This window comes from Saccopteryx leptura, chromosome 3 (genome assembly GCF_036850995.1).
Source record: "Saccopteryx leptura isolate mSacLep1 chromosome 3, mSacLep1_pri_phased_curated, whole genome shotgun sequence".
Lineage (NCBI taxonomy): Eukaryota > Metazoa > Chordata > Mammalia > Chiroptera > Emballonuridae > Saccopteryx > Saccopteryx leptura.
The window spans coordinates 123,050,974-123,077,203 of NC_089505.1; the positions used below are offsets into that span (position 1 = coordinate 123,050,974).

At 49.5% G+C, this 26,230-nt stretch overlaps 1 protein-coding gene across 1 annotated transcript in view; it reads right to left on the reverse strand.

Moving 5' to 3' along the window:
- Window positions 1-26,230, reverse strand: part of AGBL4 (AGBL carboxypeptidase 4) — a 1,215,313-nt gene that overhangs the window by 109,807 nt on the left and 1,079,276 nt on the right. Inside the window, exons 7-8 of the mRNA XM_066376234.1 lie at window positions 16,285-16,374; window positions 4,948-5,062 (exon numbers count right to left, since the gene is read on the reverse strand). Of these exons, the coding sequence (XP_066232331.1) occupies window positions 4,948-5,062; window positions 16,285-16,374 (205 nt within the window). The remainder of the gene's footprint in view (window positions 1-4,947; window positions 5,063-16,284; window positions 16,375-26,230) is intronic.

Consider the following 26,230-nt stretch of genomic DNA (forward strand, 5'->3'; position numbering starts at 1 on the left):
ATGTGTGAGGTTTGGGAAATGAGAAATTATGGGTAACTACTTTGGACTCATTTCTATGGTAACAAAAAGTAATTGTCATTAAATACCAGTTATACTGAGGCTGTACCTGGTAATTATAGATTTTTATGCCCAGAAACATAAATAAAACCAATAAATTTATTCAAAGGTCTATGACTGTTTACTTATACGTGGCTCAGTGGAATACACAATGACAAGCACCTAATTAAGAAATGCAAACCCAACACAGAGTATCATATTGTCACATGGAGATGGCGAGTCTGTTTTTCAAACGCAAGGCAACCTGTGCCTCACACACGCTCAGAAGAAACACAGTGGGGTACGGGTAGGAGTGGAGGCTCCCTTCTCTGCAAAGGGAGTGATGGGGAGGAGGCAGCAGAGACACAGTGCAAATGCTGCAATGCGTGCGGGCAGCCACACCAACTAATAGGCGCTGAGAATTTCCTACCGAGTATAGACTGACTCAGCCCATGGCCTCCTGACCCAATGGCCTTCCAACTAGGAAGCTTCTTGGCTTTCTAATACCTGAAGTTACAGTCTGTCGAGAACTCAAGGCCACACATCCCGCCAGAACTCTACGAAGATGTTCATATTGCCTCAGTATTCATACCATTCCTGGGGGGGGGGGGGGGGATACACACAACATCACATTTACCGCTTTAATCTTTTTCAAGTGTACAGTTCAGTACAATTACGTACATTCATGTTGTTGCGCTACCATCACCACTGTCTGTCTTCAAAACCCTTTCATCTTATAAAACTGAAACTCTGTACTCACTAAGCAGGAAGTCCCACTTCCCTCCAGCCCATGGCCACCACCATGCTGCTTTCTGTGTCTGTGATTCCGGCTATTGTGGGCGATCCCTGCTCTGCATCAGGCGTTGTAGCTCAGTGCCGCAGCACAGATTCCAAACACTGCTGTTGAGTTTATTGATCCATTCAGACAATAGATACCCCAGGTCCGTTCTGTGCCAGGCTTTGGGGATACAGACAAAGTCCTGACCTCATGGAGTTTATAGTCGACAGGTGGAGAGAGCCATTGTGCAAATAGTCACATAAATAAATACAGGATTACTAACTGGGCCAGGGGCTATGAATGGACAGTGCAGAATGCTCTAAGAGCATAATGGGAGACCTACTTCATCCTGGAGGCTCAGGGAAGGCCTTTCTGTGAATTGGCATTAAACCTCAGAACCAAACTATAAAACAGAGCAGCGTAATTGGAGTGCAGTAAGAGACGCAGAGTGTACAGGTGCCCCGTGTCTCTATTGTACGCTGTAGTATCACTGTTAACTACCGTTCCGTCATCTATCACAGATGGCTACTGGAGAGCGTACTGGAGTTGCTATAAACTTTACTATAGACCCTCCATACTTCTCCTGTAAGCCACGATCTGGTAGCATATTCAGCAGTCTAATTAGTAAATGCTGCTGCTCTTTAACATAAAGAGGATTATCTACCATGGCATAGCTGCCACCTCTTGCAGTTGAATGCTAGAGTGTCCCTTGTCTAGTTTACTATAAATATCACAGTGTGGATGCTTGTATTTTCAAATGTCAGCTTTGCATGATCAAATCTCCTGACCATCTTTCCTAGATTGGATTACAAGTTTCTTTAATGTAGAAGAAGACAAAGAAGGAGAAGGGGAAGTGGAGAAGTGCAGGGCTGAGGAAAAGGAGGCAAGAAGAAGAGGTGCATTGAGGGCAGGCCTGTCTCCTGTTCTACACACAGCATCCGGCCTGGCTGACGCAGGCTGCAGGGGCATGTGCCAGGCAGCAGCGAGGAGCGTGGACAGACCTGCTCCTCCCAGGCCATACAACCTAACGTAGAGTATTTCACTCCCCTGAGGCTTGTGAGACTTCCAACAACATCCTGAGGGGATTTTGAGCAAGTGAAAGTCATCAGGGAACATAGGAGAGGTTTTTAGCTTTATTTTTTTGTTATGGAGGCAGAGAGAGACAGAAAGAGGGACAGACAGGAAGGGAGAGAGATGAGAAGCATCAATTCTTCGTTGCGGCACCTTAGTTGTTCATTGATTGCTTTCTCATATGTGCCTTGAACGAGGGGTGGGCGGGGGCTACAGCAGAGCGAGTGACCCCTTGCTCAAGCCAGATAAGCCCGTACTCAAACTGGCAATCTCGGGGTTTCGAACCTGGGTCCTCTACATTCCAGACCGACACTCTATCCACTGTGCCACCGCCTGGTCAGGCCGACAAGGCTGTTTGCAAGCCAACCTGTTTACAGCACTGTGATCCATTCTGATTCTGTGTACTGTCCGAGAACTCTGACAAATGTGCCCCCTCCCTCTCTCCCTCCTACCCTCCCTTCCTTCCTGCCTTTTCTCCTAGACTCAAGCTAATTTGAGAAGATGTTTATCATTTGCAAGCACAGAAACAAAGTCCCCGTTGCAGAGTGGTTGTAAGGATTGAATGAGATAAAGGAGGGAGTGCTCAACATGGCGCTGGGGGACCAGACAGACGCTGGGTGCTGCACTTGCCACGCTGTGCTTTATAAAGCCTAATAGCACTGGGGGTGCGGAGGGGTCATGTGGGGGGGGGGGTGAGGGGAGAGAGCGCTACAGGAAACAGGTTCCCTGACACTTACCTTTGGAAAAGACTAAATACTATGTTCATTTCCTTTTTGAGATTCCTATTTATTAGCATTTTCAAAACTGAAAAATCTTATTGTAAAAGAACATGTTTAACTTCTCTGAGCTCTGTGTTTCCCAAACTTACTCGAACTCTGATCCCTCCACCCCCATAATGCTGCGGGAAGTCCCCCTGAAATGCGGGACGCACTGCTGTAACAGTCGGGGCTCAGGGAGGCGCTGGCCGAGGGGACCTGTAAGGCACCTTGAGCTCTCAATTCTGAGTCTTATTATTATTTTCACATTCTGTAAACCTGTAGCAGTGAATTTTCATGATTGATAGGCTCTTTTGTTGCTGTTTTAGCAACAGGATTAATGCTTGTGGTTAAAGACTTTCTCCGACTCTCAGTGAGAATCACCTCATCTCACCAGGCGAGTGTCAGGGGTTTTAAACCTCAGTAGAGAACCATTGCTGAGGGCTGGAGCTCGTTCATCCTGAAATCAGAAATCACAGACTCTGGAGCTTGAAGACATGTTAAAGCATCTGGTTCCCCATCACCACCCCACTGGCCACCTGAAACCCGGGGAGGGGAGGCATTTTGGCCAAGGTCACAGACCTCTCTCCAACTCATCATCCCTGGACAGCAGTTGATGGCATAAATATGTATGTGAAGTGGACAGGATTGACCTCTCTCTGACCACTGCCGCTCTTATAATTAAACAGAAATGTTACCATAAATCAGACAGTCATTCCACCACCATTATCACTAACAGCACATTCTGTCCAGGGAAGGTAGACAGGTATTGCTCTCAGGCCTGCAGCAAGCCATAAAACCTGCCGGTGCTAATGAACCATCACTTGAGCCAATTAAGAGAGGAAGCAAAACTGTCTTTAATTAAGGCATCATGCATCCCATGGGCTTTCTCCAACACGAACCCAGGGGGGTTAGAAAGCCCCTCTGGACCCGACTGCCATGCTCTTGGAAAGTAGTAAACCAACTCTGTTTAAAATGAACCTGGCTGGTGTAAGACAATCTGAGCTCTGCCACTGACTTTGGGCAAGTCCCACCTCATCTCTGGGTCTCGGTTTCTTCATCGGCAAAGTCATTGCTTTTGGCCACCCATGTTCATTTGAGCACCTACTCTGTGCTGATGTTCGCTGCTAGGCACTGGTGTACGCACAGGGACCAGTAAGCCTCAGTCTCTGCTCCCGGGTGGCTGGAGGGTAAGCGTGGTCCACGCTAAGGAACCAAGCTGGTGGGAGCTCAGAGAAGGCAGCAAGCAATTCTGTTTGGGGGTGGGGGTGGGGTGGGGAATGTTTCCAGAAGAAAGGGCACAACAGAGTTGTGAAGAGGGGTTAGTGAGATGAAGAGGGATGAGGAGGTTCTGGCCAGAGGATCAGATATCAGTGACCAACGGGACATGTCTAGGGAGCTCAGCTTTACTTAGTGTGGCTACAGCAACAATTCTAAGAGTAGGGGGTGGGAGGTGAGGCAGCATGGTGGATGGATAGACACCAGGTCATACAGAGCCTTGCCTGCAAAGCTCAGGAGTTTGAGTAATTTCTTGAGACTTGTTGTTGGACAAATCAGCAACAGAGCTGTTTAATTTGGGCAGTGAAGGTAGAGTCAGTGACTTACTGGGTGTGTGACTTTGGGCGAGTAGGTTGCCTCAACTATGAAATAAGGGTAATAACACAATCGGAGAGGGTCCCACGTTCTTTCAGCAGATGACCCCCTGAGCAGCGGAACTGAGGCTGTAAATGTTGGTGCTACCCAGAAAAAGAGAAATCAAGACACAAGTGCATGAGTGAGTGTGGGGCTAGCTGGTGTGCCCAAAACAAAAAGATGCTATCCAGGTGAGCCGGGATGCCACTCCATCATTAATGATCTCCAGGAAGAAACACAAAAACGAAGCAGTAATCATTATAACCCCATACAATAGTATGCAGAGCACATTTATCCCCTCCATTTCTTTTGATGCTCACAACTGCCCTGCCAGGTAGGTAATTATTGTCTCCATTATGCAAGAGAAACTGAGCATCAGAAGAGAAGTGAATTCCCCAAGATTTCATAGGAAGTAGGTGCCAAAACAGATATTAGGTTTCCTGATTCCTGGTCCAGCAAGCTGCCCAATAAAGCCCTGGCTAGTGATCTCAGGTGGCTGTGCTTGAAACAGCCAAGGCTCATTAGCCACATTCTCAAGCGCCAGGGTGAAACTTCCTCTAATGAACTCACGGGGGGGTCTGGATATCCTTCCTCAAAAACACATGCCCTTGGTCTTCTTGCTTCCATTCCGCCATCCTATGAATACTCACTCCAAGCAGTCTCTCCGCCTCTCACCTGTAATTGCCCAGGTAGACTCCATCAGGGTTGAGCATCGGGGCAATCTTGAAGACCAGGTGTTCCCGCAGGATACGGGCAATTGGGTGCTGGCTTATGAGGAAGTCAATGATCCCTAGGGAAAGAGAAGCGTCGGGTTAACCCCAAAGTGTTCCGAGAGGGAGGGAGCACATAACAGCTTGGAAAACAGTGAGAGCTCAGTAGGTGATTTGGGGTCTGTGTTGTTAGCCACTGTGGATGTATGGCTAGAGGTTAGGTGCTGCCCAGTGGATTTTATAAACATGCCTCTGTTTCCAAGAGATAGTTCAAGGCGTAATATTGAAGCCCATGGGCAGGATAGAGAGAGCATTTCCTGTGGAGAGCACAGGGGGTGCTTCTAAGAAAAAAAGCACTGGAGCTGTGCCCACAAGGTTTTGACAGAGGTGTTCACCTTAAACAATGAATTAAGGTAGCTAAATACTGACATCGAACTGATGACTAGGGAGTCAGGGAACTCAGGGGTCTAAATTCTCATGTTGCTGAAGGAGATGAACAGAGAGGAGAAGGGATTTGGCTAGAGTCACATGAGGAGAGAGGTTTCTTCAGTGCTCCCCAAATGCCCCTCTCCCCACTCTGAGGGCCCTCTGTCCCCACAGTCCCTCCTGCTTCTCACTGGCCCTCTCCCCACTCTGAGGGCCCTCTGTCCCCACAGTCCCTCCTGCTTCTCACTGGCCCTCTCCCCACTCCGAGGGCCCTCTGTCCCCACATCCCCTCCTGCTTCTCACTGGCCCTCTCCCCACTCCGAGGGCCCTCTGTCCCCATCTCCTCCCTGCTTCTCACTGGCCCTCTCCCCACTCTGAGGGCCCTCTGTCCCCACAGTCCCTCCTGCTTCTCACTGGCCCTCTCCCCACTCTGAGGGCCCTCTGTCCCCACAGTCCCTCCTGCTTCTCACTGGCCCTCTCCCCACTCTGAGGGCCCTCTGTCCCCACATCCCCTCCTGCTTCTCACTGGCCCTCTCCCCACTCCGAGGGCCCTCTGTCCCCACATCCCCTCCTGCTTCTCACTGGCCCTCTCCCCACTCTGAGGGCCCTCTGTCCCCACATCCCCTCCTGCTTCTCACTGGCCCTCTCCCCACTCTGAGGGCCCTCTGTCCCCACAGTCCCTCCTGCTTCTCACTGGCCCTCTCCCCACTCCGAGGGCCCTCTGTCCCCACATCCCCTCCTGCTTCTCACTGGCCCTCTCCCCACTCTGAGGGCCCTCTGTCCCCACAGTCCCTCCTGCTTCTCACTGGCCCTCTCCCCACTCCGAGGGCCCTCTGTCCCCACATCCCCTCCTGCTTCTCACTGGCCCTCTCCCCACTCTGAGGGCCCTCTGTCCCCACATCCCCTCCTGCTTCTCACTGGCCCTCTCCCCACTCTGAGGGCCCTCTGTCCCCACATCCCCTCCTGCTTCTCACTGGCCCTCTCCCCACTCTGAGGGCCCTCTGTCCCCATCTCCTCCCTGCTTCTCACTGGCCCTCTCCCCACTCTGAGGGCCCTCTGTCCCCATCTCCTCCCTGCTTCTCACTGGCCCTCTCTCCACTCCGAGGGCCCTCTGTCCCCACATCCCCTCCTGCTTCTCACTGGCCCTCTCCCCACTCTGAGGGCCCTCTGTCCCCACAGTCCCTCCTGCTTCTCACTGGCCCTCTCCCCACTCCGAGGGCCCTCTGTCCCCACATCCCCTCCTGCTTCTCACTGGCCCTCTCCCCACTCTGAGGGCCCTCTGTCCCCACAGTCCCTCCTGCTTCTCACTGGCACCGATGCCGCCTTGCTTCCAGGTCGATAAATTTAGAAAAGTTGCATTCTCCAGGACTCTCATCCCAGCCAGGCCATCCCCAAATCCCTTCTCTGAATCTAGCGAAGCTGTCCCTGTCCCATCCCTCTGCCTCTCTTCTACTCTGCAGCACCATCACGATGACCTGGGTGACAGCAAACATCTCTCCCTGTGGCCCCAGCACTGCCGCTGGAGACATCTTCCCGAAGTTCCCATCTACCCTGCCGCTCCCCCCAGGCGTCCTTCTGGTGATGGTCTGTCTGCACGTATCTACAGAAGGGAGGGTGAAGCAGACCAAGCTACTCTGAGCCCTTGCCCTTTCCCTCCCCTTCTCCATGTTTCTATGTATTCATTGAAGACCTAAGAAAAGTGGGAGGGGAGGGGGGGCGGCAGCATGGCACCCTGGCATCCGACGAAATGGCTGTGATACTGGAAGATGGTAGGAGAGTACAGAACCCCCCCAAAGTGCAGAAGGGGGGACTCCTTTCCTGCTGGAGACAGCAGGAAGGTCATCCAGGAGAAAGGAGCTTTGAGCTGGACCCTGAAAGAGAAATCGGCTTTGACAGACAGACAAAGAGGGAGGCAGCAAGGTAACTAAGCGCAATGCCCACGCCCAGTGGCCGGCACGCGGCTCCTGGAATGACCGAGTGCTCCAGAGCACGTTCCCGAGTGGCTGTGACCAGGGAGGGACCTCTCAGGCTCTCCGTTAGGCCGAGGCTGGGAACCCATGGGCAGCCGGAAGCCAGTTGGGCATCATTGACTTCTCGGCTGATGCGGCAAGTCGACCAGATGCCCTAATTTATTTGTTGGTCTTCATATTAAAGCTGCAGTTTGCCAGTAAACAGGCAGGGTAATGATGCCAGGCGCCCTTGTTAGGGGCTAATAATTGCCTAATCTGTCCACTAATTGACCCCGGCTCCCAGGGCGGCCCTTCATCAAGGAGCCGGCCTGTGCTCAGGGCCTGGCCACGCTGCCTCGGAGAATGGCTCTGGAAGTGGAGTCGCTCACTGTGATCCATCCTCCTTCACAGATGAACAGATTAATTGGGCTGCCAATTAGGCAGCTAATAAAAGGATGAGAGAAAACAAAGCCAGACCAGAGGCTGCAGCCCCCCAGAGCTCCTGCTCCCAGAGTGAGGATGGGGATGGAAAGGAGAGGTTTCAGACTCATCAAGGGGCTGGAGGTCAGATGCAGTTCAGCAGGCGCCATCCCCGTTGGTCAGGAAATGGTTTTGGTGGGGAGGGAAGTAAGTGGAGAGGAACATGAAGAGAAATGCTGGAAAAAGTGAGAGTGGGGAGGAAGCACCATCCCTGGCCATGGGCCCAAAGTGCTGCGTGGGCGAGGAAGCAGAAAGAGCGTGGGTTTGGGACCTGTCGTCGGATTCCAACTGGTCATTAGCTAGAGAAGTTACTGGCTTCCTCTGACCAGTTTCCTCGGGTGGATGGATGGATACTAATACCTAATCTGGAAGGCTGCTGTGCGGCTGGTTAGAACTCCTGTATTCTAACTTCCTGGAACAGCACCTGAAAATTGTAATGTGCATAATAAAAACTCACTTAGACCAAAGGCTGAAAGTCATGGAGGGTAGTGAAAAACAGAATGGATTTTGGAACTAGGAATCCTGGTCTGTGAAGTTTACTGACTACTAGTGGACTTGGGGACAAAGAACCAACAAACCAGCAGTCAGAGAACCTGGGTTCTTGTTTTGCTCGGGTGACCATTAGAAAGCCTCCGGGCCTACTTTTGTCCTTAAAATCAGGGGAAAGGACTCAGTCATTCTCCCGGATGCATCCCACACTGACAGTCTATGATTCCATCTATTTTATTTCTCCCAAAGCAAAAGGATCCTCATCTGTCAAGTGAGGGGAATGATCTCCCTCCTGCTGGGAGACACTATCAACCCCTTAAGATCAGTCTCTGTCCCTTGGTAAACAAGTTTGCCAAAGGTGGGAGAGAGCAGGACGTCAGGAAGATGAGGAAAAGGGGTAGCGGACTTGGAGGTATGGCTGGGCGGCAGAGAGCACTGTCCTGTGGTGACTTTGGCCTGGCCACGCCAGACCACGCCAGGCCAACCACAACTAAACATGGTTGTCATTTCTCCCAGCGTATTTGGTTCAGGGCAGGGCACACAGCAGGTGCCTAATAAATGCCCATTGGTAGACCGGCCCCAGGAATTTATTTGACCTTGATAAAGTATAGGGTTAGCTGAACTGATCAATCATTCATTTCACAAACACAGCAAGGTCCATGTCATAATCTTGACATCCCAAGACAAAGAAGAGGTTCCTGCCTCAGAGGGTGCATGGTAGGGAAGTGACTCCCACTGCACCCACGGGCAAAGGCTCTGGTGGGAACAGCCCAGGGAGCCATCAGAACCGAGCTGGGGCTTGAGAAGGGGCAGAGTGAACACACAAGATGAGTGCAGTGAACCAGATGAAAGGGGCACCAGGACAAGGGGTCCCAGGCTGGGGAATTCCAACACAAAGGCTGGGCAGCAAGAAAGAAGATGGGCCATTTGCTAACAGAGAGCTTCAGTTCCTGGACCACAGCTCTGTGTTTAAAGGCACAGACTCTGAACTGGACGATGGGTTTGATTACCTGTGTGGCCTTAACATCACAGCTCCTCAGTTCAGAAGGAAAAATTAATAATCATTTTCTTGCAGGTTACTGTGGGGCTCTCAGAGAGTTAGCATAAGCGATGTGTCCAGCACACAGGAAGTGCATACCTGTGTTTCCATCATTACTGTTACTGGTTTGGCTGAAGGTGTGCAGATGGGAAGGTGCTGAGAGAGAAGTGTCAGAGGGACCCGGGGACTTGCTGGTCTGGCCGAAGAACATGGAAACTACTACGGAGCAGAGGGTTGGATATGCGCTTGGAGAGCTCCCCCTGGCTGCAGCCAGGATGCGGTTTGGATTAAGTAATGATTATGGAGGGCAGGACGGAAGGGGTAGAGATGAGGGGGCAAACATGGCAGAGAGCCAGCAGACACAAAGGGGCCGCAGTCAGGAACCAGGGTCCGGCATGGTGGTGACCTGCGGGGCTCTGCAGTGCCCAGGGCCCAGAGAGTCAAGAGGCTGCAGCAGGGGCGGGGAAGCAATGGGGATAGGTGGTGACAGCCATGACAAGAGTATTTGTCTACCATCCCCAAGAGGATCTGAACTCTTTGCTGAAAGCATGCCATTTATGGGAAAGGGGACCCTAAAATGAGGGATTAAGCTTCCGGCCCCTGTCAGAACGGGGCCTCCACATGGAAACTGAGTTCAGTTACAGCAGCAGTTCTCAACCTGTGGGTCGCGACACCGGGGTTGTGACCCACAGGTTGAGAACCACTGAGTTACAGGAAAATAAGGTTACCTTTCCTACGCTGTGGGGACTGAGGCTTGAGTCCGCTCTTCTAGTCTGTCTTCCCTCCAGGCTGTGTATCCCGGGGGGGTGGGGACAGGTCCCCCTCTTTGCCACTATGTTGTCAGTGCCTAACGCAGTGCTAGCCACAGGGGAAGTTTTCAATAGATATGAGTGACATGAATAAAGGAAGATGGACCAGTGATGGATGCTCGAGTAACCTGTACCTTATTGGCTCCATTTTACAGATGGGGAAACAAAGTCAGAGGGCTGACGTCACTTGCTGAGTGTTTCACAGGGACCTTGGCAGGATTCAGATCCAGAGCTACAGATTTCAAACTGGTGCTCTTTTCACGAAGGCAAGATGGAAGAGCCAGAAGTCTATTTGCATGTGATTTGCAGAATGATTTGCACATATGCCTGCATGATTTTCTCCCTAGAGAGCTCTGTGTAAGTTTTATTGTTGCTGTTCTCAGCTAACAGGCGGGGTACTGCAGTGGGAAGAGCCCAGGCTTGGAGGAAGACAGCTGGGGGCTCTTCTAGGCCCAAAGCGGGGAGTCACACACCATCAGCCGCTCAAGGCCCCCACCGCCCCAGCACCAGGCTTCTGTCTGCCTGCAACCGAGCCCAAAGGCCCCAAATTTCGAAATCACAGTGAGTCTGGCCTAAAGAGCCCAAAGTTCACAGAGTCTAAGTCCTCCCCCTCTCTCCCCCCCAATGTTGTCCACTTCACAGATAGGAAGATAGAGGCTTAGGGCCGTGAAAGGCCCCATGAGAACCCCTTAGTGGACCTAGTCTTGTGTTTATGTGAGGCTGTTTGGGACAGAGAGAGAAAAGGGAGAGTAGGTGAGGGACAGAGGTGGGAGGAGAGCCGTGGGGGGAGAGGGAGGAAGGGGCAAAGCTCACCACTTCCTGCGGGAAATTTTGGGTTGTGCTGTCCTGGTGGTCCTGGAGGTTGTAAGTGCATGGTATGTTTATGTGTGTGTTTGGGGGGGGGGGTCTCCTTCTTCCTCCTCTGACCCCCCCAGGATAACCTGAGGGGTGACCTCTCTGAGGAAAGGCTGGCCCAATCCCCACAGTTATCTTAGCACGTGGCAGCAGGGCCCAGCTGGGGGACAGGAGGCCTGGGTCTAGTCCCCAGTCTACCAGGTGACATTTTGTGACTCCTTCAGTGTTTCTGAAGGCAGGACTGAGAGCTGCCCAGTGACCTGGTAGGTAGGTCGAGCGAGGAAGAGTGAGAGGAGAGCGTGGGCGTGGACGGCACTTCCCTGTGCCTGGCCCTTCCCCAGCACGGGCCTGTGTGATCTCAGCGAACCCTCCCAGCAGCTCCGTGAGGACCGTGCTGCTGCCCCCTTTAGCAGGTGGAGAATCAGAGGCTCAGAGAGGAGGCCTCGCTGGAGGGCCCAGCCAGGAGGTGGGAGCAGCAGGACTCTAAGTCAGGCCTGCCCAATTCTAAGACCTCCACCATGCCCACTGCCCCAGGCTGCCCTGCAGGGGATGTGCCTTGCCCACAGTATTATTCCATAAATACAGGTTTAATTTACTCAGCTATGAAGGGCCTGAATTATGGAGGAGGCTTCAATAGAGCAGTCACTGGACCGGGAAGAAGACATGAGATCTAGTCCTGGCCGAACCTCTGAGGTGCAGTACGGTCCTCTTGGCACGTTAACGAGGAGGGCTCAGCTAGCAGCTCTCTCAGGAGGTGGGGGAGGCCGCCAGTGTCGGAGCCGCTCACTTGGGTTGGGCTCACAGCAAGGATCTGAGGAACTGTACGTACCTGGGACCTGCAAAGTGTTCAGTTAGAGCTACCTCCTCCCCAACCAATAATGTACCTCGTGCTTACTGGACCCCAGATACCGTCTGAAATGTTGCATGAAACTAACCCATTTCATCTTCACCACAACCCCGTGAGGCAGGATTCCTATTGTCATTTGCACTTTGAGATAAAGGAACTAAGGCAGGGAGAGGTTACAGGATGATCCCAAGGTCATGTGTGCTAAGTTAGGAGGCTGGGCCCCAGCTCCAGGCAGCCACGCTCCTGAGGACATGCCGCACCCAGTGTGCCTCTGGGCGACGCCCAGCTCCTTGCTGTAGCTGACGAGCAGGGGCAGTATGGCCTCACAGAGGCCAGGAGAAGTGTTTGGGCAGCAGAGGGCTGGCTGAGAATCAGCCACCCCACCACCAGGCACGGCCTTGAGGAACTCGCTTCCGGAGCTGCGATCACAGACTTCAGTCTGCTCCCAGCAGCAGGTGTGGCAGCAGCTCTGCTGTGAGAACCCTGGTCCCAGCCAGATGGGGCGACCAGGCCCCACATGTCTGTTCCCTGCTCAAGGTCACAGAGCCAGTTAATGGGGAAGAAGTTAACAGAACCGAAGGAGTCTCAGACATCATCCTTCCAGGCCTTGGGCCCTCCTGTCCTCCCCACAATCAAGTGGGCAGGGGGGCTGTGGTCCAGGCTGTCCCCAAGGGACTGAGAGGCCCTTGGGAAAGACTGCCTCAATCTCTCTTTGCAAAGCTGACTGATCCTGACTTAAACTGCCTCAAGGAAGGAGGAACTGTGTGTCTCAAGGGACAGTAAGAGACAGGGAAAGGTGAAGGCAGGACCAGGGAGAGGGGTCCTATGCTACGTCTGCCATGAACTAGCTGTGTGGCTGGGGGAAGCCACTTTACGTCTCTGAACCTCCACATCCTACTTTGTAAAATGCACATTGATTGTGGTGGGGTACCCAGAGTGCTGTGTTTCCTAAGCACAAGCTTGGCCTTCTCGCCCTTCTCACTGCTGCATATACAGGTTTGGGAGACCCAGATTCAAAGGCTCTTCCTGCTCTCTCTGGCTATGAGACTGGGAGGCTCCTATTCTGAACTCAGAGTTAGTATTCCAGAGCCAATACAGCCTGTGTTCCTCACAACAGCCCCAGGAGATAAACAAAACAGTCTCATTTTACAGATGGTGGAAATGACACTCGAAGACCCTGCCCTCGGCCTCAAATACCTCATGGTTTGAAGGGGAAGAAATAAATATAACTCAAATATATAATAAATCAGGATAATAAAGATGACTATCAGGTAACCTGCAATACAGCCACAAAGTAGGGGGCTGCAGGGAGTGGGCCAGGCACCCACAGAGGGCATCCAAAATGAACCTTGGGAGATGGGAGGTGTTTGCCAGGTGGCAAGGAGAGACGGGCAGAGGAACAGCAGGTGCAAAGGCCCAGTGGTGGAGAAAGGATTGTCCATTCGGGGATTAAGTTGTCTGGGGCTGGGATATAATAAGGCTGAGGTCAGAGAATCTGGCAAGAGCCAGATCATGAAGGGTTGTGAATGTCACTCCAAGGAGTTTGGAGTTTATCTTGAGAAGGGAGAGGGGAGGCATTAAAAGGCTCTGCCAAGGAGTAAACATTGTTTGAAAGCCTGCAGGACACACTGACACTATCCACTCAGCACCATCCAGACCCCTTTTTGGAAAAGCAGGGTCCACAGAGAGAGCATCCGAGTCTACTCTATTCCATGTCTCCGGCCTCGCCTGTAAGATGGGATGGTGGCCCTGCCCTCTGTCTACGGCTCACAGAGGAGGTGGGCATGGGGGCTGAACTCCCAGAGATAAAAGTATTGATGGTAAGGCTACTGCCTTTTTTTTTTTTTTTTTTTTTTTTTTTACGAACAAGGACAAAATAGTTGCATCGATCAGCTGGGGGAAGAGGTCTGCTGCCAAGTTTAGCAACTGACAGATGGCTGCAAGTGAAGGGGTGGGTAAAACCAGGAGGGACCTGGGAGAGGTTACTGCAAGGACGTGCTGGGCGGGAAGGAGGCTGAAAGTGAGAAGGCCAAGGAGTAAGCTAAGGGGAGTGGAGCGAGGAGCTGAGACACCCCAGCTGTCCGTCTTCCAAGCGGCGTGGCTCCGGGCAATCGCTTTCTCTCCTGAAACTGTCTCCTCGTCTGAGGAGTGTCCAATCACAGCTCTGGAAGAATATCAGTGTGTGGGGGGAACAAACCCCGTCTTTACTGGCGCAGTGCCTTATCATGTGCAAAGCAGATTACCTGCTTCATCTTCTCAGATTCCCACGAGGCAGGAGGGGACATCTGCTGCGTGCCTGCTGGGTGCCAAGCACGGGGCTGGGTGTTTGTTTCCATTCATCACATGCCAGCCTCCTCACCACCTTCAGCTAGGTATTGTTTTCCTCATTTATTTCACATTTGAGGAAACTGAAGTCACTCTGCCAGGAAGTGGCAGAGCCAATATGTGACCCCATGACTGTCTGATGGCAAATCACCAGGTGTTTCCACGGTGGTGTGCTCCCTCCCGCAAATTATATGATCATTAGGGGGCTTTCCCTATTCCTTTGACCTCCTGGTCATTTTGAGACTAAAATGAGATGAATTATCTAACTTATTTAAAGGTCAGTTTTCTTATATGTAAAAATATAGTTCATTTAGTTTCTGTGATATTGAGAAACTCATATAATGAAAATAATTTAAATCAAATTGATAAAACTAAATTATTATTATTATTATTATTTGTATTTTTCTGAAGTGAGAAGTGGGGAGGCAGAAAGACAGACTCCCACATGCACCTGACTGGGATCCCACTGGCATGCCCACCAGGGGGCGATGCTCTGCCCATCTGGGGCATTGCTCTGTTGCAACCGGAGTCATTCTAGTACCTGAGGCTGAGGCCATCGTCAGTGCCTGGGCCATCTTTGCTCCAATGGAGCTTTGGCTGCAGGAGAAAAAGAGAGAGATAGAGAGGAAGGAGAGGGGGAAGGGTTGAGGGGCAGATGGGCGCTTCTTCTGTGTGCCCTGGCCGGGAATCAAACCCAGGACCTCCACACACCAGGTCAATGCTTTACTGCTGAGCCAACTGGCCAGGGCTTAAATACTTATTTTGAATAATTAAAACACATATTTTACTTTACATATACAGTGCATGGCACATATTGAGTATCATATATCTCATATATAGCATAGCCACTAGATAGGTAAAAATGCAAAAGTGTTGGCCAGCATGTGGGACATCAGGAATGCTTACACATGGCCCATGGCAGTGAAGTATCCAGTGAAGTGAAGACGCACATGTCTTATGACCCAGCAGTTACAATCTACGGCTAAATCCCCTAGAAAGGAATGTGCATGTGTGCACAAGCCAGCGTGCACACATTTGCATCAGCACTGCTTGCAAGAGAAAACACTGTAAACAGCCTGTCTGCCTACAGGAGAAGAGATAGGTAAGTTGAGGCTTGGACAGACGTGGAGCAGAACACATGGGGAAGACAAGTGAACAACAGCGATCTTCACCCATGTGGGAACTGGGCGAACACCAAGGTCAATACATGCAGAATGGTACCTTTTTTTTACAAAGTTCAAAACCATGCAAAACTAAAAAATACATTGTTTGGGAATACTTACATGTTCAGTAAAACTGTTAAGAAAGACAACTACAATGGTTATTTATGTGCAAGGGGAGGTAGGAGGGAGGACAGAGGACTTAAAAGGAATTGACAAGAATCTGCTTCTTAAGCTGGGCATTCATGAAATTATTATTTATTGAGTATATTTATATGACTGACTAATTGATACATATATGTGCATGCATATATACATTATATGCTGCTGATTAATTAAATGCATTTTTACATTAATGAGACATTTAATAATAAGTAAAATGCAATTATAAAGAGATATACCTGAGAAATTATATCTTATTTATCTCTGGTTGTCTGATACCTAGCATGCTTCCTTGCTGTGGAAGGTATTTCAAAAGATGTTTGTTCAGTGAACAATTGAATAAATAAGTGAGTAGAAAGTTTTTAATCCTTAATTCCCCAGTTCATTGCTTGCCCTTCCACCAACATGCACTTTGGCCTGGGGCAGATGTGTAATTGTTCTAAACCACTGGCAACAAGGGAGTGTAGATGACTCTGTGTGACTCATCCTCAACATAGCATATACTAGAGGACTTCATTCAGTCCTTCCTGTTCATTTATGTATCTATCCTTCTGTTCATTCATCCATACATGTGGTTGATATTTATTCAAAACAAATCCTAGTGAAGCTCAAGTGTAAGTCTTTAGAAGTAAAGTAAATTCTCAACCAAGATAATGTTTCTGTAGGGCTCCACATTGCCCCAGAGACATCGCAGTTCCCCCGTTGGATGCGGGGGGTGGGGGGGGGTGGTCACAGGATGCCCGTGACACCCTGCTACGCACCTTGGCACACGAACGAGGAGGGTGTTTCCCCTGGGTGGACTCGTCCCGTGATGAATACCACCTTTTGCTCTGCCCCTTCCCGAAGATTGTCTGTAAGATAAAACAAAAAAAGGTTGAGAAGGAAGGCAAGGCAAGCTGAGACAAAGAGCTGATATGTGGGAGAGGGGAAAGCAGGACATGGGACGAGTGCTTTAAATTTATCTCTTAAATCATTGGGTTAGAGCCATTAATGGCCACCCATTGCTGACTGATTTAATCATATCCTTGGGCATCCGATATTAAAAGACTACATCCCAATCCTTGATGCAACTGATTATAGTAATATTAAAGTCATCTAAATAGGTCATGTGAGTGAATAAATCCCAGGTCCACTGACTGTGACCCTAGGTAAGTCGGGTATCCATTCTGAGTTTTAATTTGCTGATCTATAAATGTGGATAATAATATCTACTTCATAGAGTTGTAATGATTAAACAGCTAATATATTGCCTAGTACACAGTAAATATTCAGTAAGTGATGAAGTAAAGAAGGTGGTACTTTCATTAGTAATAGTAGCAGCTGCCCTTTAATTTAGCTCCTTTTGTGTCAGGCACATTATACACACTATTTATAATCCTCACAGAAACATGCATATTAATACTCCTTTTTATAGAAGCAGAGACTGAGTCCGAGGGAGGTTATAGAATGTGTTCAAGATCACACAGATAATAGGTGGTGGGGGCGGGGATGAAAGAATGACTGGGGGCTGTGAACTGCACAGAGAACAAGGGTCCACAGAGAACCGGATCCATCTAGTTCCCACCACTTTGAACTCCCTCATGGATTGTTCAAGTAATCAGTAGAGAATCCAGAAGGACCATGCCTTAGTGGGCCTTCTAGTCTCCTTTAGACTAACAGAGTTTAAAAAGAAATCTCAAAAGATCAAATTGATCATAAGAAACTTGACGAAGTCCAACTCTCTTTAAATGAAGATAATAGAATGCAGGTATTCAACCTTGTATAATTCCCCAAATCCAGCATCTAATAAAAAATTATTAGACATACAAGGCATAGGAAAATATGGTCCTGAATCAGGGGCCAAGTTCTTGCTACCTCTACAGAAATCTTACTTGTATAAGAAAATTTTGCTACAATGCAAAGATACTATTAGACAAAAGCAGTAGCCGAGAGTGGCATTCCCAGAAAGAAGGGGCAGGAGGAGGGCACTTAGCCATGTGCAGAGGAAGGACTGATTGACCCACGACAGAACAATGACCTGAAGTGAATTCAGTAATAAACATTAAGAGACGTTGAGTTAAAGGAGTCTGTTTATGTTAGAGGATGATCTGGAGGGAGGGGAGTAGTTAGAAATGATGTGGAGGATTTCAGGTACTGAAATGCTAGAGACAGGTTAGACTGAATGCGGATCATGCTCTCGACTTGTGATACCAACGTCAGAGACCAAAATAAAAACTAGTAACTATTAAGCCTGGTTCTAAGGGCTTGGAACTTGCTTGGTCTGTCGGGGGGACCAGTAGGGGTAGAGGCCACAGCTTCCCTAATAATATGAATGACAACAAGGTATCTAACGAAGTCAAAATATGTTTTTGAGAACTGACTATGGACTCAGCTCTATGTTAGACGCCTTTAGGAATGAAAGGAGAAAGAGAAGACTCACCTCTTCTAAAGAAGTTTATGGTTTAAAAGAGGAGTTAGACACCTGAACTTTTCCTAGACTGAATAGAAGCTCCTCAGGGGAGAAACTGCGACTCCACTGTGTATATTTAATGCCGTTCCCTGGACCCTGCATGAACGAGGTGCTCAGAAAGTGGCTTCTAAATTAATAAATAAAAAATGCTCATATAGATCCTGGTTTATAAAGAAATTGAGACACACATTATCTTATTTACTCTTCACGATGCCTCCGTGCGGTGGAGAGTCTTGACCCCCTTTTACAGGTGGGGGAACCAAGGCTCACAGAAGGGAGAGCCATGCCCAGGGTCAGGCAGCGGATAGAGCTGGTAGCGCCTCAGCTCTGGCCCAGTGCCCCTTCCACCACCCTATCTGTCTCCTCCTGGGTCCACTAACAATATAACTTCTATATCTGCTGCCTTTCCATCTATAACATAGAAGAGTTTGGTTTCATCCCTTATTCCTGGCAGAAGTTGAATTACTGTCTTAGTATTTCTATTGCTTTTTCCTTTAAAAAAAATTCAACCAAGCTCATTTTAAAAACGCTGTCTCACATTGACCCCATCTCTCCCAGCAGTTCAGATATGATAAATGGCATTACTGGGGCCCTCGGTGAAGGCCACCTTTATGGATTTCTCCCCTGACCCGGGATCAACTCAATTGCCTTCAGCATTTCTGCTGACCACAGGAAAATGCAAAAAGGGCATTCTATTTGCACACTAATTTTACTGAGCCCCTGTGTCTTCATAAAATGATAACGTGGGGCTAATAAAAATCAAGCATCTCGGGTGCTAATATAAGCAAATGTTGATGCAGGCAGGTAACAAACTGCTTTGTCATTTAGGAGGCTGTAAAAGAGCATTATAATCATCTTTAGGCAAAATGGATGGGTCGCTTTGGCTTAGTTTTTAGCTTTCATTTGCAAAATCAATTTAAGGTAATGTAGCAGCTCTGAGGTGGTGTGACATGGGACCCCCCCTTCCTGTCACTGAATCCCCAGACTTGTGCAAAACCAATTAAACATATTTTTGGAGGAGGCAGCAGGGAGGATGCAGGAAGTACGCTCGAACAAAGCCCGAGCAGAAGAGAGGCTGGGCAATGAGAACAGGACAACTTGTAAGGACAGTAAACCTGGAAACACATGGAGGGTGTCACTCCAAGGTACGAGGGCACACTCAGGTGGACCCAGGACAGTTACACCAGGCTCCTTAGTTAACAGAAGGTGTTTGTAGTCAAAAGTGCTTATGTAGCATCTCAACACACACACACACACACACACACACTCTCTCTCTCTCTCTCTCTCTCTCTCTCTCCTTTGTCATTACACCCCTCTATCATCATCCACTATGTCCTTCTTCATAAAATATTTATTGAACACCTATTCAGTGGCCAGGCACTAGCTATTATTATCTTCATTTCACAGAAAACCAAGGATAAGAGACATTCAGTGACTCATCCTAGGCTCTCCCAGCTAATGACTGGCAGAGCCTGAGTCCCCACCTTGGCAGCCTGACTCCACAACCTGTGTCCTTGACTTCTCTGCCATTCTGCCTCTTGTGAAAAGGGATGATAATATTATCCAGTTACAGCAGCAATTAAATAATGTTTATTCAGTACATATTCTGTGCCAAGCACTTTATATATATGATCTTATTTAATTATCATGACAACCCAGTGAAACATCTACTATTCTTACCCCTATTTTATAGATTAGGAAATTGAGTTTCAGAAAAATTAAAAGGCTGGTCTAAACCTTCATAGATAGTAAATGTGGGAGCCAGGATTAAACCTAGGTCTTTATGAATCTCAAATTTATGCTCTTAACTAATGTGTCATATCATCTCTTAAAGATTAAATTAGAGTCCTTATGGTGGTTTTAAAAATGCACCCATAAATTCTTGTCTGACAGGTGGTGCAGTGGATAGAGCTTCAGCATGGATGCTGAGAACCTAGGTTTGGAACCCTAAGGTTGCTGGCTTGAGCACAAGCTCATCCAGCTTGACTGCAGGCTCACCAGCTTGAGCACAGGGTCACCAGCTTGAGCATGGGACCATAGATGTGATCCCATGGTCGCTGGCTTGAGCCCAAAGATCACTAGCTTGAGAAAAGGGTCACTAGCTCAGCTGGAGCCCCCTAGTCAAGGCACATATGAGAAAGCAATCAGTGAACAACTAAAGTAACACAACTACAAATTGATGTTTCCCATCCCTCTCCCTGCCTGCTTGTCTGTCTGTCTGTCTGTCTCTCTCTCTCTCTCTAAAAAAGATTAAGCCTGACCAGGCGGTGGCGCAGTGGATAGAGCATCAGACTGGGATGCTGAGGACCCGGGTTCAAGACCCCGAGGTCGCCAGCTTGAGCGCAGCTCATCTGGTTTGAGCAAAAGCTAACCGGCTTGGACCAACAGACGCTAGCTCAAGCAAGGGGTTACTCGGTCTGAAGGCCGAGGTCAAGGCACATATGAGAAAGCAATCAATGAACAACTAAGGTGTCGCAATGCGTAATGAAAAACTAATGATTGATGCTTCTCATCTCTCTGTTCCTGTCTGTCCCTGTCTTTTCCGAAGCTGGAAATGGGGAGAGACAATCAGACAGACTCCCGCATGCGCCCGACTGGGATCCACCCGGCACGCCCACCAGGGGGCGACGCTCTGCCCACCAGGGGGTGTCGCTCTGCCGCGACCAGAGCCACTCTAGCGCCTGGGGCAGAGGCCAAGGAGCCATCCCCAACGCCCAGGCCATCTTTGCTCCAATGGAGCCTTGCTGCAGGAGGGGAAGAGAGAGACAGAGAGGAAGGAGAGGGGGAGGGGTGGAGAAGCAGATGGGCGCTTCTCCTGTGTGCCCTGGCTGGGAATCGAACCCGGGACCCCTTGCATGCCAGGCCAACGCTCTACCACTGAGCCAACCGGCCAGGGCTGTCTGTCCCTGTCTATCCCTCACTCTGACTCTCTCTCTGTCTCTGTAAAAATAAATAAATAAATAAAAAGATTAAAAAAAAATACACCCACAAATTCTTTGTTCACTTCCTAACTTGAAGAGGTGAAGATGAACTCGCCTCCTCTTGCCTCCCTTTCACTGTGTGCTGGACTTAGGACCTGCTCTTACAAACAGGAGACTCTAGAAGTGGTGGTACATCACTTTTGAGATTAGGCTATAAAAGACTGTGGCTTCCATCATGAGGGCACTGTCTCTCTGGAATCATTCAATGGGGCAGGGGGATCCAGCTGCCATGACATGAGGACTCTTGGGTGGCCTGAGGTGAGAAACTGAAGAATCCAGACAACAGCCAGGAGGAACTGAGGCCAGCCAAAACCACGTGACAGAGCTCGGAAGGGGGTACTGCTGTCCCAGATGACGGCAGCCCTGGCTGACAACTCACTGCACCCTCACGGAAGACCCAGAGCCAGAACCACCCAGCCAGGGAAGCTGCTCCTGCATTCCTGATCCAATGAAACCGAGAGATAAAAATGTTTGTTGTTTTTAGATGCTGGATTCTAGAGTAACTTGTTAAGTAGCCATAGATAACTCATTAATCATATCGATGCCAGCCTGAGTGAGGACAAGAGCCATAACCCTTGTGCCAGGGTGAGGAGCCTCAAATGACCTGTCAATGGTCAGTGGGTGTGTGGCTGGGGAAGGTACTAGAAGATGCCAAGAGGCCCCAGAAAGCACCAACTGGGCCCTCTAAGGACGGCAACCTCCCCAAAGCTCTCATGTTCCATTTTATTTCCCTAGCTCTCCTGACAATAACTTGTCATGGGGAGACAGGTGTGATGTGCAGTTTTTTTAAAAAAATACATCTAAACCTTTTTGCATTTTCTGAGAAAATGCCTTCAGATTGGTTTCTAAACCAGACCAGTTGCTGTCTTTTCTCTAATATTCCCAGGCCCAGAAAGGTCCACAACATGAGTAAGCTGGAGAAAAAGAAATCCTGAAAGCAATAGCAGCATGGCTAGCTGGTGTCGGTCCGATCCCCGCTCAGGACTAGAACAGCCTTGTCACTGGTCTCCCTACACCAGCAGCATCCTTGCAAGGCCATCTTCCTCCTGGCCGCCAAAGTGGGATTTCTAAAATGCAAACAGTTGCACACCGCTCCCTCCGTTCACAAACCCGTCAGCAGCCCTGAGCCGGGCTCCAGGCGGCCCAGCCTCCTTCTTCCGCACCTCTGCTCTCTGGGCCACTCACAGCCTCTTCGCAGAGCTGAGCCTCAGCTAACTCTTGGCAGCTCCACAGCAGGCCCTGTTCTCCCACACCTGACACTCAGGTGTGTGTTTTTCTCTCTGCCTAGAATGCCAGCACCCACCCTGCCTGTCTGGCTCACTCCTACTCAGCCTTCCAGGCTCTGCACAGAGGTACATCTTCCGAGAAGGCCGGGAGGAAACTACGCAGGACCTGTCCTTGGCCCACCCTGGTGTTAACGTTGTCTAATATCAGACTTCATCAGCATGATAACTCTGACTTTCCCCTACAGAATTCGTCATGCTGAAGGTAACCTGAGGACATCACTCTGAGGTCAATATTGACAATGAAGAGGGATTGGGAGCTTTGCATTATAGTCAGAACAATGTCAAGGTACAGAATTTCTTGTGTATAATTTTATGAGAAAATGTAGGTTTAGAAGGCATCAATAGAGCTTTCTGGGGGACAGTGGCAAGCCAGTGACTGTGTTTGAGTAGAGATGAGGGTTGAAAGCAAAGATGTCCAGGGCTGGCTCAACCAAGCTGACAGGGCCACACCCACAGCAAGGGGAGCTGGACGGAGTACTGAGCAGGACGCTGGGCCCTGTGTTTCCTCTGTGCCCTGAGGGGGTCCGATGGAAAGCCTGCTGGCTTTCTGACAGACAGACCAGGACGCATATCTGGGCTCCACAGATTATTGGTTGTGAGGTGTTGGCAAATTACTTGCACAGTCTGAGCATCCATTCCCAGTAAAATGAGCATAATAATCCCACACTCACAAGATAAATCTTAAGTGAGAGACTTCAAGTCCCTGCCCCATTTGTTGAATAAGAAACCACAGAAATAGGGTTTCTCAGTACTATTGACATCTGGAGCTAGTCAACTGTGTGTGTGCATGTGTGTGTGTGTGTGTGTCCGTGTGCATGTGTGCGTGTGTGCGTGTGTGCGTGTGTGTGTGTGTGTATGGCGGGGGGTGGTGTGGGCTGAGCACTGAGGGCATCTAGCAGTTCCTCTACCCCCTACCCACTGGGTGCCAGGAGCCCCCATTACCCAGGTATGACGATCAAAAATAGCTTCAAACCTCACTAAATATTCCAGGTCTCCTCGGAGATAAAATAGCCTCTGGTGAGAATCAGTGTTCTATAAGAATATTTTACTTTATTCAGATTGGCTTTGTTATCCTCCCAAGCAAACATTCAATGTCAATGTCTTAGACTTTAGAGCTTTGCCCCGACTCCTCAAAAGACTTTCCAGACAGCTCTACACTACAGTGGCTTCACCCTCCTCTGAACTCACAGGGCTCATCTGGACCCTTACCGGGTCGTAAATCACTCGCTGCCTTGCTCAGGCAGGACCGAGAGCCGCAATTCTGCTCTGCTTCATGCCCTGCATCTGGTCTTCTTGAGAAACCAGTCGTGTTAACAAAGTTTATTTTCAGCTCCCCTCCCTAACCCTGTCATCTTCTGGGTCCTCTTCTCTCACATCGGTTCAGATCTCCCATGGCCTGAAATCTCATCTCTAAGTGCTCCAGGGTTAGAGATCAAATGCTCTACCCTGGATGAGATGGAAGAAAACGGAAGGACCACTGAAAAGCATATATGCTCATGGCAGAAAAGTGAAGCATGAATTCTGGAATTTCAGTCCTTTGGGACAAGGAGCCTCTCTGGTAACCATCACATGTCTACCACATATTAAAACCAATCTTTTTCCTTGATCGATGGTGGCTCAGTGAATAGAATTTTAGCCTGGGATGCTGAGGGTCCCAGTTCAAAACCCAGAGTTCACTGGCTGAAGTGTGAGGTCACTGGCTTGAATACGGAGTTGCCAGCTTGAGTGCAGGATCATCAACATGATCTCAAAGTCACTGGCTTGAGATCAAAGGTTGCTGACTTGAAGCCCAAGGTCACTGGCTTGAGCAAGGGGTCACTGGCTCAACTTAAGACCCCTGCCTTCAGTTAAGGCACATATGAGAAGCAATCAATAATAATAATAACAAAAGTAAAGAAACTACGAATTGATGCTTCTCATTTCTCTCCCCCCCACCCCCCGTTACTTTCTCATAAAATAAAAAATAAAATAAAATAAATAAAATAAATTTCTCTTTTTACTTTAGAAAGCAGTAGAGGGCCTCTGGCTTATAGAAGACCCATCAAGGCCATCAGAACCACAAAGCCTTGAGTCACTGTAGATTGTAGAACATCCTCTGTGTGGAGCTGAAGGGAGAGACCCAGAGGGGTTGTGACCTGCCTAGGGCCACACAGACAGGGTTCGGCTGGTCTGGAATTCAGGGCATACAGCTCCTGAGTCAAAGCAGCCTCCTCTCACAATACCGGGCCGCCTCGGGCAGTGTCCACGCAGGCTGATGCCTGGGAAGTGCCCGTGGATGCCTGCCAAGGAAGTGAAGGAAAGACAAACGGAACAGGCCTGAGATACAAAGGGCTAAGGCCAGTGGCCATCACTGTCCCTTGACAGTCACAGGAGCAGCACCTCTACTCCCCGCCCTGCCTCAGTCAGGCTGCCCTCCCGGGCTCAGCAGTTTATAAAGCCTCCTCGCTGCAGGGCTGGCCCTCCAGGCCAGGGAGCCTTTAGCAGGCCGTCTTCTGGGGGGTCAGCTATGGCTGGAGGGCTCTCCTTGACAAGGTCTAGATCCTAGCATCCTCCAAGTACTCCCGGAAAGCCGGAATCAGAGCCACCTACTCAGTAGCTGCTGAGGTCGGGCCTCCTGGGAAAGCAACTGAGACGCTCGGAGATGCGCTCAGGAGCCTCACTGGGGACTGCTCTCAGGAGCACTTGTAAGAGGTGCAGGTTCAGCAGGTCTGAGACAGTCTCAACAGTGACTTTGGTCTATCCCACGGGAAGCTCTGAGCCAGGAGGGCCCTTCATCGCTGTCCCAGGAGACAGGATGTCCCACATTGACTGGCTGCTGGATGTGGGTGGCCCCCAGGGCCGGTGGTAACCTCAGGCAAGGCTGCTTCCTGGGGCTGAGGACAATTTCCAGGCAGGAACTCAGCTGTGAGCTGTGAACCGCCACACTCCTGGGAACTGGGGGAACTGGTCCCGCAGGGGGGAGTGCAGTGCGCATGGTGTTTGCTACATCAGCCTTGGCTGAGGCAGCTCAGACAAGCAGAGTGGATCTGGGGCCCAAAAGACAGCAGGTCAAGGGTGAAAGATTTTTTTTTTTTTAAATTTCAATTCAATGTGTATTTTCTAACACTGACTATAAGTCAAACTTTGGGCTGGTCCCTGAGGACATGAAGAGGAATCAGACACTGTCCCTGCCATCCTGGAGCTCAAAGTCTACTGGAAAAGAGCAAGCCTGGGTTTGTGGTTATAAACCTGAATTCTAGAGTCAGAAAGAGAGAAGGTTAAACCTAAGTCCTGACTCGCGTGACCTTGAGCTCTGAGATCGTTTATTTCCTCTTCTGCACAATGAGGATAAGATCAACCTCATAGGGATCTTATAAAAATTAAATGAACTAATTTATCAGGCCAGTACATAAGACCTGACATGTCCAAGATGGTATGTATTCAAAACCGGTAATTTACAGGTCCCTTAGTCCAATAGCTTATTCTCTGAGACCACTAGACTCTATACAGCACTATAGTCCTGACTTTGCCTAGCTGTTTTCCGATTTGAATTCCCAGTGACTCATACAGAAGGTGCTTAATTAATGCTCCTGGAATAGTTGTGGAGGACCTGTTGCTCTTTGGTTGAATGAGCGTATGAGGCTAGATCTGAGTGCCCAGGCTCTAACAGGAGCTATGCCTTTTGCATTCTTTTCAAGCCTCCAGAAATACCTCACCAGGTTCAGTTTCAGACTTATTAGCAAATGCAAATTGAACTATGCCATGGCCTTTTGCAACAAGGACAACAAAAACAGTTTCCCCAGGAAAAGAGGGCAAGAAGAGGTGAAAGCCGGGATGAAAGTCGAAGACAATACATTCTAATCAAACTTGATAAATATGTAAATTAAAGCAGCTAAACAGTTGGCTTTGACAAATGACTTCTCCGTAATGGATTTTCCACAGTGAAAGGGGAGAGTTCAGTCCGCCTGCCTGCGCGTCACATGAGAGCCCTCTCCTGCTTCCCCCACAAGGG